The sequence below is a fragment of the Zalophus californianus genome, chromosome 14, assembly GCF_009762305.2.
Source record: "Zalophus californianus isolate mZalCal1 chromosome 14, mZalCal1.pri.v2, whole genome shotgun sequence".
NCBI classification, from domain to species: Eukaryota; Metazoa; Chordata; class Mammalia; order Carnivora; family Otariidae; genus Zalophus; species Zalophus californianus.
In genome coordinates this window covers 18721660-18735211 of record NC_045608.1, presented here as the reverse complement: position 1 = coordinate 18735211, position 13552 = coordinate 18721660, and the positions used below count along the sequence as shown (strand labels likewise).

Genomic DNA, 13552 nt, shown 5'->3' with positions numbered 1-13552 from the left:
GTGGCAGCTGCTCAACATGTCCCTTAAACTTGCTTATATAAACCAGCGAGCCAAAACAAGTGGGTTTGGGTCTCTGATATGACAGTGTCTCCACCAATGCAAAACAAACAGATGGGGCTGTGTCAGGAGTCATGCTTTGAAATGAAATTGGGAAGTATGGTTTATTAATAACTTTTGCTCAGAGGTTTCTAACAGCTCCTTCACATGTGAAAGTGGGTGTTTACTGCTTTCAGGTCTCTGTTTACAGATTTCATTATAGGGCCTGAAGAAAGTCCAGAGATGAGTAGTTTAAAATGCCAGGCTTGACCCTAAAAGAACAATTCCGAAAGTATGGCACATGAACCACTCAAGACAGATGTAGGTAATACTCAAATATTTATTTTAATGGTTACATGATTTTAATGTTTATAGGAAAACTTTAACTAGCACATCAGGCTGTAATTGCTAGTAAAAGTTTTTAAAAAGCAAGTGGATTTAAAGGAAAATCTTAGGCAGAAAGTCTAGACAGTACATGGGTTGTTAAGAATCTTGAAAATAGTATTTGAATGATCAGGCTTGGGAAACACTGCCCCAAAGTGTCAAAGTGCTCTTCCTTCATGATCTGTAAGAACAGTTTAATCAAACTCTTTTAGGTACTTAGCCATCCTTCTGGTCAGACCTGAATCCTGCATATACGGTTCATCTTTCTCGTTCTAGAATCAGAAAGCAATGATTTGTAAGACATCCCCATCATGCTGATATTTGCAGTAGGGCTTGGTTTTCCCAGTTCAGTCACTACAGTTTCCAGTGAATATTTGTGGAAAGAAATTAAAATATGATTTTATACTGCTTGGTTTTAGATGGTTGAAACCTTGTATAATAATGGTGCTAATTCTATATGGGAGCATTCTTTGCTGGACCCTGCCTCTATTATGAGCGGAAGACGTAAAGCTAATCCACAGGATAAAGTACAGTGAGTGGAATGTTTATAAATACTTTTATTTCTTCATAACCCATGGGGCCCACTAAAAGGAGTGCAGCTACTTTGGACCAGCCTCCAAAGGGGTGGCACAGGAGGTGGTTACACTCCAGTTGTGCATTGAGCTCTTCGCTATTAGAAATGCAGAACAAGGCTGGGCACAGAACCATCTCTTTTGCATGGTTGCACAGCACGAGTCAGTGCCTTCTCCAGTTTGAGACTAAAGCTTGGAGGCTGTTAGTGTAATCAGATTTAAGCTTAGGTGCTCAGACAAGAGGCAGTCAGACCAGAAATCTCAGCTCTGGGCTCCAGTCTGCCTGATGCCTCACCTGTAGGATGGGATGTAATGCTGCTTTCTCACAAGGCTGCTGGGTCAATTAACAAAATTACAAAGAAAAGAGAGAGGCTCTGAAAAGGAAGTACTCTGCAATCCTGGCCATTAGAATGACTAATTGACATTTTGAGACTTCAGGTCTTAAACTCCTGCTGGAACTTATTCACTATTGTTCATTTTCTTTTCAAGTAGGGGATACGGGTCACTTCCTCTTCTTTTTACAGCCTAAAGAATGGGGAATGTTACATCTGAACTGCAAGTAAACTGTTTTGTTTTCTTTTCATTTTTTTTTCCTCAAACCAGTCCTAATAAAGCGGAATTCATCAGAGCCAAGTATCAGATGTTAGCGTTTGTCCATCGCTTGCCTTGCAGGGATGATGACAGCGTGACTGCCAAAGACCTTAGCAAGGTGGGTCACACTTTCAAAATCCTAAAACTGCTGGATGAAACAGTATATTGTTTTGTTTGAAAAAAACTTGAGGAAGAAAAGAAAAAAAAACTTTCTGTACTCTAAATAATTAATAACAGCCTTTTTTGCAATTGGCTTCATCTTTAATTTTAGTTCAAATGGCAGCCATTCATGTTAGTGGAGGTAAAGGGCAAAGAGGAAAAATAAGTATGTATCTAGAAAGTGATTTTGTTCTTCAGATAATGGTTTTAAAATTATATTTCTGTAAGTTTTTTGTTTAACTTTGAAGTAGGAACCATCCTTGAGTTTGTTTCTAGAAGGGACTAGGGAGTTCGAAGGACTTCTTTAGGTTTCTGCGCTGCATACTGAGTAGGATCTTCAGGAAGCAGGATGACTCAAAGCTGTAGTGCTTGGGATTCTTTATTATACTTGTAAAATGAGTAGGTGGTTTTCTTTATGTGGGCCTTTGCATGTTTTTGAGAGATGCCATGAAAAATATGCATCTTTATTTTTATTTTTTTTAAAGATTTTATTTATTTGAGAGAATGAGAGAGAGAGAGAGAGAGCACATGAAAGGGGGGAGGGTCAGAGGGAGAAGCAGACTCCCTGCTGAGCAGGGAGCCGGATGCGGGACTCGATCCTGGGACTCCAGGATCATGACCTGAGCCGAAGGCAGTCGCTTAACCAACTGAGCCACCCAGGTGCCCTATTTTATTTTATTTTTTATTTTTTGCTTTAAAATATTTTATTGGAATCCTTTTGATAAAAACAAGTATTTATGTTAAAGAAGTCTAACTGATCTAAAAATACTTAAGCATCTCAAAATTTCTGGGCAGTTTCTTTCCTCCAGTAAATTGACAGCTGCTCACACAGGTTAATGCAGGAAAGCTAGATGGAAGCTCCTAGGATCTGCCCAACACCAGAGAGGAGATATCCTCTGCGTTAACAAAACCCATAGTAGCCAGGGAGAAAGGACGCAGCTCTTCCCTTCTCATCACAGCCTATAGGTTCAAGTGGCAGGAGCCATTATCTAGGCATCACAGATATCTCTCCACAGCATCTCTCCCAGAGGGCGAATTCCAAACTTCAGCCCTTCAGCTACCAGATCGGTGCCTAATCTGAAAGGGCACCACCCTAGCTAGGCTTCCAGAATAATCATGAGCGTTATCCAACAGTAACACACCCATGGGCTCTTAAGACACCCTCGGGCCGCTGTGGACCAGCCTGCGAGGACCAGGGGCCTACACGCAGGAAGCCGTGCAAAGACAGCGCAGGATGCCGTGGCCTCCCCTGGTGTAGGGGAGGGAGCCGCAGGAGCCCCCATGGGCACCGCAGCATTCCCACAGCCCGAGGCAACCAGACCTGCGCACAAAGAGCTGCATCTTTATTTTTAAAGCACTGCTCCTTAGTAAATGTTCACACACAGCATGGGCACTCACAATCAGAATTTTAAACTTTACACACAATATATATAACTGTTACTTTTGCTAATTAATAAGGCTTGGCATGGGTTTTTTACCACAACTTAAAAATATTAAATACATTAATTTTAAAAATATGGTGTGGATATAGATGTTGGAGTAGATTTCTCTATTCTTACAATAATGGTTATTGCATCTTGGACAATTCTGGGTTAGACTTGAAGAAAAGAAGTTCATCTTCTGCATGTGTAAGAGCTTCTCTGCAGTGGTACAGAATTTGATATACACAGGCCTTTTTCCCCACCCTGTAAGACTTCGTTAAAGTATTGTATACAAGGCCAAGAATGGTGGAGAGGGTGTGCTTATAAGGCAGAACCCTGTAGTTTACACAGTGTGGGATTCGCAGCCCTAAAGCCCTAAGTTCAATAATAACAACAAATAATAATGATTATAATAACAGCAGCTGTATTCTTTGAGCATTTCCTGTGTACCAGGCTCCATGCTAAGCACTTTGTTCTATCATCGACTCCCTACAGCAACCCTGTGAATAGGTGGCATTGTTATCACCATTTTAGAGCTGAGAAGACTAAGGTTCAGATTGCTTAAAGAACTTCCACAAGGTCACACAACTTGAAGGTGTATGATTTGAACTTCAGGTCTTTGAGGCTTCAGAGCCTGTTCACCCACCTTCTCATACCGCCTCTCACTTCAGGTCTGGTTGTGCTACTTAGAAAAATCATGCATCTGGGTGGATCGGCCTTCCCAGCCCTTGTTTCCTTATTGGTAAAGTAGACCTGGCCCCACCTTAGAGCCCAGGGGTAGTTGTGACCAGCGAGGGAGAGAGTGCTGCTTCCACCTTACTGAACTAAATGAAGATTGGTTATTACTAATATAACGTATATTAAAATGACCTGCCAGCAGCTCTGGTATACCATTCTTTACACTTTTAACAGATATTTTTTTGGTTTGTGTTTTTCAGCAACTCCACTCAAGCGTGAGGACGGGGAATCTCGAAACCTGTTTGAGGCTGTTATCTTTAGGAGCACAAGCCAACTTCTTTCACCCTGTGAGGAAAGCATGAATTGATTCAGATATTAAATTGAAACTAAGTGGGGTGTGTTTGTGTAGCCTTTAGTTTTATTTAATTTGCTTGTTTGTCTACTTTTTATTAATATTTCTCAGGAAAAAGGAAACACCCCACTCCACGTTGCCTCCAAAGCAGGTCAGATTTTACAGGCGGAATTATTGGCAGTATATGGAGCAGACCCAGGCACACAGGATTCTAGTGGAAAAACTCCTGTGGATTATGCGAGGTGAGAGACCTAGATTCTTGTCACTGCCTTGGTTAGGGATTATTTATGCTGGGTATGATTCATTGTTAGGTCGCTAAATTGTGTATGATTAACATTTAATCCCTTTAAGTTAAGGATTTACCATCCTATCATTTTGCAGATGAAGACATTTCAAATCCGTATGAGCTCAGAGCCTGGCAAAGTCAGAGGAGGCAGAACCTTAACGAGTGTGCTTAGCTTCCAGTCTTTCATATGACTTCTAAAGCAATGGCATTTGAGCCATAGGCAGAGTCCAAAGCAAGTATCAAGAATTGCAAAACCCACTTCTCAGTTTCTTAATACGTTTAGTCATTGCTTGAACTTACAAACAGATCTGTACAGATAGGTAGGCAATCAAACAAGTAATAGTAAAATGTTAATTGTTAGGTTTTAGGCAGCAGACGTTTGAGTGCTTGCCGTAAAATCCTTTTAAGTTTCTTCTTGGTTTAAAAACTTTGTGAAATGCTGGAAAAGTAAATCCATGAGTTAGTCTTGAATATCATTTAAACGTTAGAAGATGGTTCGTCTTTCCTTCTTTTTCCAGATTAACTTTTTATCAACTGCAAAGCACTCTATTCTGCAGAGGATAAAATGGTTGAAATGCCAAAACTGTGCCATCCCAGAATTTCTTCTCCTATGGAGGAGATGGTTCATACATGCATGAAAGAGTTAAATGAGGCAAGATAATGTGGAATTCATTGCCAAAAAGGATAACTGGTCTTAAAAGGCATTTGTAAGGTTTCTTCTTTGTGGCCTAAGTCAGTAAGAAACTTCTTTAGTTGATCTTTGAAAAATGGGTTGGATTTGGGTATGTGAAGGAGGAGCTAAGGCATTCTAAGTGAAAAAGAAAGGCATGATTTAAGTTCAGGAAGGAAAGATGGACAGGGCATATTCAGCACAGCAGAGGACTTTACTGGATAGAGCAGAGTGTATCTGGGAATAATAAGATCTTGAGGTATTGAGGAATATAGTATTTCCTGGATCTGAGACTCCACTGACGGTACAGGTCATCACGTTATCTCATATACCACTAAAAATGAGAACAACTAGGCCGATTTAATGATGATGGACCATCAATTGTAGCATACTTCCTGATTTCACAGCTGTTAAAAAAATGAGGAAAAAAGATACGTATCTCAGAAATCAAATGTGTGGTAGGTCAGTGGAATATCTTGTAGGGTCTTGAATGGTGGGAAGAGAAAGTGGCAGAAACTAGACTTCAGCTTTTAAGGGGAAGAGAGCCCTCAGTACGTGGTACTTATCACTTACCTTGGAGTTTCCTCATGTATACCTTGTGTATATTATAGACTCTCAATGTGATAATTTATTTATATCCCTGGTTACTAAAAAGATTTCAAGCAGCTTAAGTATTTACTTCATTAATGAGGAAAGGCAAACCTCATGTTTTCTGTTACATAAATTGAAGTTTAAGGAGGTGAAAGTAGCTACAAGTATGAGGTGTGCATTCTGTTGGTCTGTCTCTCCCTGAATTACAGACCTTGAAGTGGTTACTAAACTGTCATCCAGAATCGTACTGGCTGTATCAGGAGCCTCTAGGGGAAAGACGTTCAAAATATTGATGTTCACACTCATCCCATCCTTACTGATTCAGAATTCCCAAGGTTGGAGCCTGGATATCTACGTGTTTTTTAAAGCACTTTAGTTAGTTTTTGAGAACCTCTGCTCTAGACCATTTATTAGTTTTATTTCCTACCTCATTAGATGAAGTTATTCTTTATTTCTCCCATAAGTCCTTCATTCCCTTATTAAGTATTCTGTTCTGTAAATTAATAAAGGAAGGGGGTAGTTCAGATTGTGAAAACAGTTTATAAAGGTGGGAATCAAAGTAGACCATGACAGTTTACCTCACACAAAAGGTTGATTATTCTAAGAAGTCACATTTGGTAAATTGCTCAGGTGTCTTGGAAGCCATCTCTGTACTTTAGAGCCAGTGACTGGGGAGGAATATAAATGGTACTTTGTTTTCTCTTGGTAGGCAAGGAGGGCACCATGAGCTGGCAGAGCGCCTTGTAGAAATACAGTATGAGCTGACTGACAGACTAGCCTTCTATCTCTGTGGCAGGAAACCAGGTAAGTGAAAGGGTAGCAGTCTCTCTGCACCTTCAGTCAGCCTCTCGAAAAGCAAGTTGGAACACTGTTACCCAAGATCTCTACTTTAACATATCCTTAAGAAAATTGCAAATAAGGATTTTTATTTGAAATAACTGTAGCATTTTCAGTTATATGTGAAAGGTATAAGGTCAGTCAAAACTCCTTGAATTTTAGTTTTTAAGACTTTAGCTCCAGAGGAGTAACTATTTCAAGAATCAAAGAGCATAACTGAACCAAAATTGAACGTGCACCATAGTTCTTATGCATAATGGGACTAGGAATGGAAGAGCAGAGCAATAACTTACGTAGTTATTTGAAGAATTCTTCTATCTAAGGAATGGAAAAGAGTCCAAAAATGAACTTTGACATTAGCCAAGTTTATTTATGAAGAACTGGGGTCAGCAAACCATGGTCTGTGGGCCAAATCTAGCCTGTCACCTGTTTGTTTAAAGTTTTGTTGCAAGATAGCCATGCCCATTTGTTTACATATTGTTTGGCTGCTTTCATACTACTAGAGCGGAACTGGCTAACTTGGTAGTGCATGTGACTCAATCTTGGGGTCATGAGTTTGAGCCCCACATTGGGTACAGAGATTACAGAAAGAGAGAGAGAGAGAAGGAAAGGAAAGAGTAGGTTGAGGGGCGCCTGTGTGGCTCAGTCGTTAAGCGTCTGCCTTCGGCTCAGGTCATGATCGAGCCCCGTGTTGGGCTCCCTGCTCCTTGGGAAGCCTGCCTCTCCCTCTGCCACTCCCCCTGCTTGTGTTCCCTCTCGCTGTGTCTCTCTCTGTCAAATGAATAAACAAAATCTTTAAAAAAAAAAAAAAAGTAGGTTGAGTAGTTGCAACAAAGACTATATGGCTACAAAGCAAAAAATATTTACTGTCTGGCCCTTTACAGAAGGTTTACCAATCCCTAATTAGAATATCCACATACACCCATACAGTGGTTCCCTAACCCGGTTGTATGATGGAGTTAAGAGCCTCTGGTGTGATTCCAGTTCCCTGTGAGATGGGATAAGCACATCCCACCCTTTGTTTCCTGCTAAATAAAATGAAAAACCCTGGACCAAAAGCATGGAGTAGCTATCTAAGGACTCTGCCTGGTGGATTAGGGAACTCAAAGTACCATCAAGCTGGTGGTGAGTGTCCTGTTTATTTTACTTCTGATACAGCCTGAAATCTGGAACTACATAGCAGGTGCAAAGAAGCCTTCTCTCTCTGGTCTATGGAGCAGTAAATGGGATCCTACAGACAGAGAATTGGGGGATTCCCCTGGGGGCTTTTTTCCTCTTCCTTCCTTTTCCCCCACCCTAGCCCCTAGGCAATCCTGTGGCTGCAGCAGTGGCAGCACAGCTGCCTGAATCTCTGACCAAAGCGTGAGGAGAATCGTGATTGCTTTTATTTATCTATTCTCTCACCACTTGGCCCAGGAGGCAGAGCCTAACCTGGTCAGTTGCCTGCTAAAAGAAAAATATTAACATCCTCCATAGAATTTAAAGAAGACTTAGCATCTCACAACATAAAATATTCAGAATGTCCGGGATATCAACTATAATTACTTGACAGAGGAAGAACCAGGAAAATCCCAAAGACTTGCAGGGGAACAGGTAGTCAACAAATGCCAACCCCAGATGACACAGATGTTGGAATTATCAGACAAAGACTAAAACAGATAGTAACATCATGCTTTGAGAAGTAAGTGTGAATGTTCTTGAAGCAAATAGAAATATAGAAGGTCTCAGCAGAGAAACAGACCCAAAAAGAAATGCTGAACTGAAAAATACAATAACTAAAATTTTAAAACTCACTGGATGGGCTTAATAGCAGATTGGAGATGACAAAGAAAAGAGTGAATTTAAATAAATCACTAGAAATTATCCAGTTTGAGCAACAGAGAGAAGAAAGAGTAGGAGGAAAAAGAAACTGAACACAGAGCCCAGGGACCTATGGGACAATATCAGAAGGTCATGTTTGTATCCTCAGACTCCCAGAAAGAGATCAGAAAGCTTGGTGCAGAAAAAATACTTGAAGAAACATGGGTTCAAAACTCTAAATTTGGCAAAAGACATAGACTTCAGATTTAAGAAGCTCAGAATCCCAAATAGGATAAACTCAATGAAATCCTTACTCAGACACATGAAAATCAAAGTGCTGAAAACCAAAGACAAAACATTTGAAAGCAGCCAAGGAAAAAAAATGACAACATATGAAAAGACAGTTGTTTGAATGACTGTGGATTTTAATTGGAAACAGTGGAGTTGAAAAGGAAATCGAACAATTTTTTAAAGTCCTGAAAGAAAACTATCAGTTCAGAATTCCTCTTCCAGTGAAAATAGCCTTCAGGAATGAAGGCAAAATAAAGACATTTTAAGTTGAAGGGAGCTAGTTTTTCTAACAGAAATGTGAAAGAAAGTTCTTTGGGTAGAAGAGAAATGATACCAGAGGGAATCTGGAACTTAAGGAGTGAAATAAGAGCAACTGAAATGATAAATATCTGGATAGATATAATAGACAGTTTTCCTCCTAAGTCCTTTGAGATATGAGACAGTTTAATGCTTGTCTGGTGGGGTTTTCAGCATATGTCAGTGTGATATGTTTGATAAGGATGACATAAAAAGGGGAGCAGGTAAAAGAAATATGGAGGTGAGGATTTTACATTCTTAAGATGGTGAAATATTCTAAGTAGACTAAAAGATTGCATGTACTATAATGCATAGTACAACTCTTAAAAACAGACTATACAATGATAGGTAGTCAAAACCTCTAGAGATAAAATGAGAGTTAAAGATTACTCAAATAACAAAAGATACTTCAAAACATTCCAAAAAAAGAGAGAAAGGAGAGAAAGAGGAACAAAAACCTGAGGCCCAAACAGAAACTAAATAAAATCATAGACTAAATCCAAACATATTAATAATTACATTGTTATGTTAATGATCTTAAATGTACCAAATAAAAAGAAATTGTCAGAATGGATTTAAGACAAAAAAATGAGCCCTAATAAATATATGCTGTCTACAAGAAACCCACTTTAAATATAACGATAGAGGTAAGTTAAAAGCAGAAAGGTATAAAAAGATATATCCTGCAAACACAGTAAAAGAAAGCTAAAATGGTTATATTATCAAAGTAGACATTGAGGGCAAAGAAAATTAGCGGGGCTAGAGAGGGACATAACTTGGTGATGAAAGAGTCAATTTTCCAAGATGTAACAATTCTAAATGTGTACACACCTAGCAACAGGGTTTCAAAATACATGAAGCGAATTTTGATAGAACTAAAAGGAGAAAAGGTTAAATCCACAATTCTTGGATATTCAGCAGTCTTCATTTAGTAATAGATGGAACTGGTAGATAGAAAATCAGCAAGGATATATGGGACACTTGGCTGGTACAGTTGGTAGAGCATGTGACTCTTGATCTCGGGGTCATGAGTTCAAGCTCCACATTGGGCGTGGAGACTTATTAAAAGAAATAAAATAAAATTTAAAAGAAGAAAATCAGCAAGAATAGCAAACTGAAACCAAACCATCAGCCAACTGCGTCTAGTTGACATTTATAGTGTGCTCTACCCAACATTGTCAGAATACACATTCAAGTACATGTTGAACATTCACCAAGATAGACCATATCCTGGGTTATAAAACAAAGTTTAGCCAATCTAAAAGAATTAAAATCTTACAGATTATATTCTCTGACCATAATGGAATTAAGCTAGTAAAAAATAATAAAACTATAACTGGAAAATACTCAAATGCCTGGAAATTAACAACACAGTTCTAAATAATCCATGGGTCTAAGAGGAAATCTCAAGGGAAATTAGAAAATATTTTCAGATGAATGAAAGTACAACATACTAAAATTATGGGATGCAGCTAAAGCAAATGCTTAGAGGAAATTTTAGAGTATTAAATTCTTACATTAGAACACAAGAAATGTCGGGACGCTTGGGTGGCTCAGTTGGTTAGGCATCTGCCTTCCGCTCAGGTCATGATCCCAGCGACCTGGGATCGAGTCCCACATCAGGCTCCTTGCTCAGCGGGGAGCCTGCTTCTCCCTCTGCCTGCCGCTCCCCCTGCTTATGCTTGCTCTCTCTCTCTGTCGAATAAATAAATAAAAATCTTGAACACAAGAAAGATCTCAAATCCTCAACCTAAGCTTTCGCCTTAAGAAACTATGAGTTTCATTAACATAACAATAAAAAATTAAAAAAAAAAAAAGAAACTATGAGTTTCTTACTGCTTACTCATCCAAAAAGATGAGTAAAATAAACCCAAGCAAGCAGAAGGTAGGAAATTAAGATAAGAGCAGAAATCAATGAAATTGAAAAAGGAAAACAGAGAGAAATCAATGAAACCAAAAGCTGATTCTTTGAAAAAAAGTCAATGAAATTGATAAATGTCTAACCGTATTATAAATAACTGTACACACAAATTAGACAACTTAGATAAAATGAACCAATTTCTTGAAAGCCACAAACTACCAACCACCTACCCAAGAAGAAAGAGATAATGTAAATACATAATCTTATATTTTAAAGAATTTGAATTTGTACTTTAAAATATTCCGTTCAAGAAAACCCCAACCCAGGGGCGCCTGGGTGGCTCATTTGTTAAGCATCTGCCTTCGGCTCAGGTCATGATCCCAGGGTCCTGGGATCAAGCCCCACATTGGGCTCCCTGCTCCGCGGGAGGCCTTCTTCCTCTCCCACTCCCCCTGCTTGTGTTCTCTCTCTCGCTCTGTCTCTCTCTGTCAAATAAATAAATAAAATCTTAAAAAAAAAGAAAGAAAGAAAACCCCAACCCAGATGACTTCACGGGTAGTACTGTGAACTAGTTGAAGTGGTGTTGCCATGTAACAGTTCAACAGATAAGTTTTATGACTCGTGATTTGCTAGCTTTGCTATTATGATTTTTTTTTTAAGATTTTATTTATTTATTTGACAGAGAGACAGCTAGGGAGGGAACACACACAGGGGGAGTGGGAGAGAGAGAAGCAGGCTTCCCGTGGAGCAGGGAGCCTGATGTGGGGGTCGATCCCAGGACCCTGGGATCACGACATGAGTCAAAGGCAGATGCTTAATGACTTAGCCACCCAAGTGCCCCCTGCAAATATGGTTCTTAGTGTTAGGAATTTGCATTTCAAGTTTTGCACATAAAATGAGACTATTCTACCAAACATTTGAAGAAATAACATCAATTCTATATGGTATTTAGAAAATAAAAAAGTAGGAAACATTCTGAAGTCATTTTGTGAGGCCGCCATTACCCCGATACCAAACCCAGCAAAGATAGCACAAAAAAATAGCCCTCGTGAACATAGACACCAAAATCCTCAACAAAATGTTAACAGATTGAATCTATATATATATATATGATATATATATATCATAACCAAGTAGGGTTTCCAGATGCTAAAACTAATATGTGAAAATCAATGTGATTCATCATATTAACAGACTAGAAAAAGAAAACCATCAGTCTTACCAGTTGATGAAGAAAAAGCATTTAATAAAATTCAGCATTCATTCCTTCATGATAAGAAAAAACTTAGCAAACTTGGACTAGAAGGGACTTCCTTAACCTGATAAAGAGTATCTGTAGAAACCCACAGCTAACATCCTTAATGATGAAACATCGAATGCTTTTGCTTGAATATCAGGAACAAGGCCATTCCTATTCAACATTGCACTGGAAATCCTCACCAGTGCCGTAAGGGAAGAAGAATAAAAGGCATACAGATTGAAATGGAAGAGATACAACTAATCATAAATAAGATGGTTTCAATGTAGAAAACCCCAAGGAATCTATAATAACGTTCTTAGAACTAATAACTGAGTTTAGCCAGGTTGCACAATATAAGGGAAACAATAAAAAATAAATCATATTTCCATAGATTAGCAGTGGACGATTGGAAACAAGCTAGAAAAACAATACTATTTGTAATAGCTCCAAATTAGATGCTTAGGTATAAATCTGACAGAATAGTCATGGGATCGGCATGCTGAAAACTACAAAATGCTGCTGAAAGAAATCAAAAGACCTGAATTAGTGGAAGAGAACTGTGTTTATGGGTTGGGATACTCAATAGAGTCGATTCTCCACAAATTGACTTGTAAAATTAATGCAATTCAAAGGAGTTTCTTGTGGACATAGATTTGCTGATTCTGAAATTTACATGGAAAAGCAGAGGAACTAGAATGGGACTGTTTTGCAAAAGAAGAATGTGCGCAGAATCACACCACCCAATTTTAACTCTCGCTGTAAAGCTCTGCTGAACTCAAGACCATGGTTATGGAGAAGAGACAGACATACAAGTCAATGAAACAGTAGAGAGAATCCAGAAATAGACCCACACAAATATGTTTAGTTGATTTTTTGAGAGTTGCAAAGGCAATTCAGTGGAGGAAGAAAGTCTTTCAAGTATATGGACATCCATGTGCAGAAATACAAACTTCAGTACCTCCCACCTGGTATAAAAACTAACTCAAAATTGATCATAGATCTAAATGTTTAGATGTAACACCAAAAGCACAGTCCGTAAAAGAAAATACTGGTAAATTGGATTTCATCAAAATGCTACAATTAAGAGAGTGAAAAGACAAGCCACAGACTGGGAGAAAATATTAGGAAATCACATGTCCAACAAAGGACTTGGGTCCAGAATATTTATACCTAAATACGTAAAACTCAACAGTAAGAAAACAAACAACCCAATACAAACTGGGCAGAGACCATATCCAGATGCCAGATAAGCACATGAAGTGAGATGCTCAGCATCATTGGCCATTAGAGAAATGCAAATTAAAAGCACAATGAGACACCACTACACACCTATTAAAATGACTAAAATTTAAAAACCTGCCAAAGGAACTGACAACACGAGTGGGAAGGTGTGAGGCAACTGTAACTCTTACATTGCTGGCTGAAAAACAAAATGATAGAGCTACTCTGCCAAAAAGTCTAGTAGTTTCTTACCAAGTTACATACA

General features: G+C 38.8%; 1 protein-coding gene across 16 annotated transcripts in view; it reads left to right on the top strand.

Annotated features, from left to right (window-relative positions):
- GIT2 (GIT ArfGAP 2) overlaps positions 1–13552 on the top strand; it is a 46848-nt gene that overhangs the window by 5025 nt on the left and 28271 nt on the right. For 14 of the 16 annotated variants that reach the window (XM_027577599.2, XM_027577594.2, XM_027577602.2 and 11 more), the window contains exons 3-7: positions 840–952; positions 1596–1701; positions 4102–4188; positions 4305–4435; positions 6450–6544. In XM_027577599.2, coding sequence (XP_027433400.2) covers positions 840–952; positions 1596–1701; positions 4102–4188; positions 4305–4435; positions 6450–6544 — 532 coding nt within the window. Of the gene's footprint in view, positions 1–233; positions 362–839; positions 953–1595; positions 1702–4101; positions 4189–4304; positions 4436–6449; positions 6545–13552 lie in introns of all 16 variants that reach the window. The other 2 variants (XM_027577600.2, XM_027577601.2) reach the window with 2 other exon arrangements.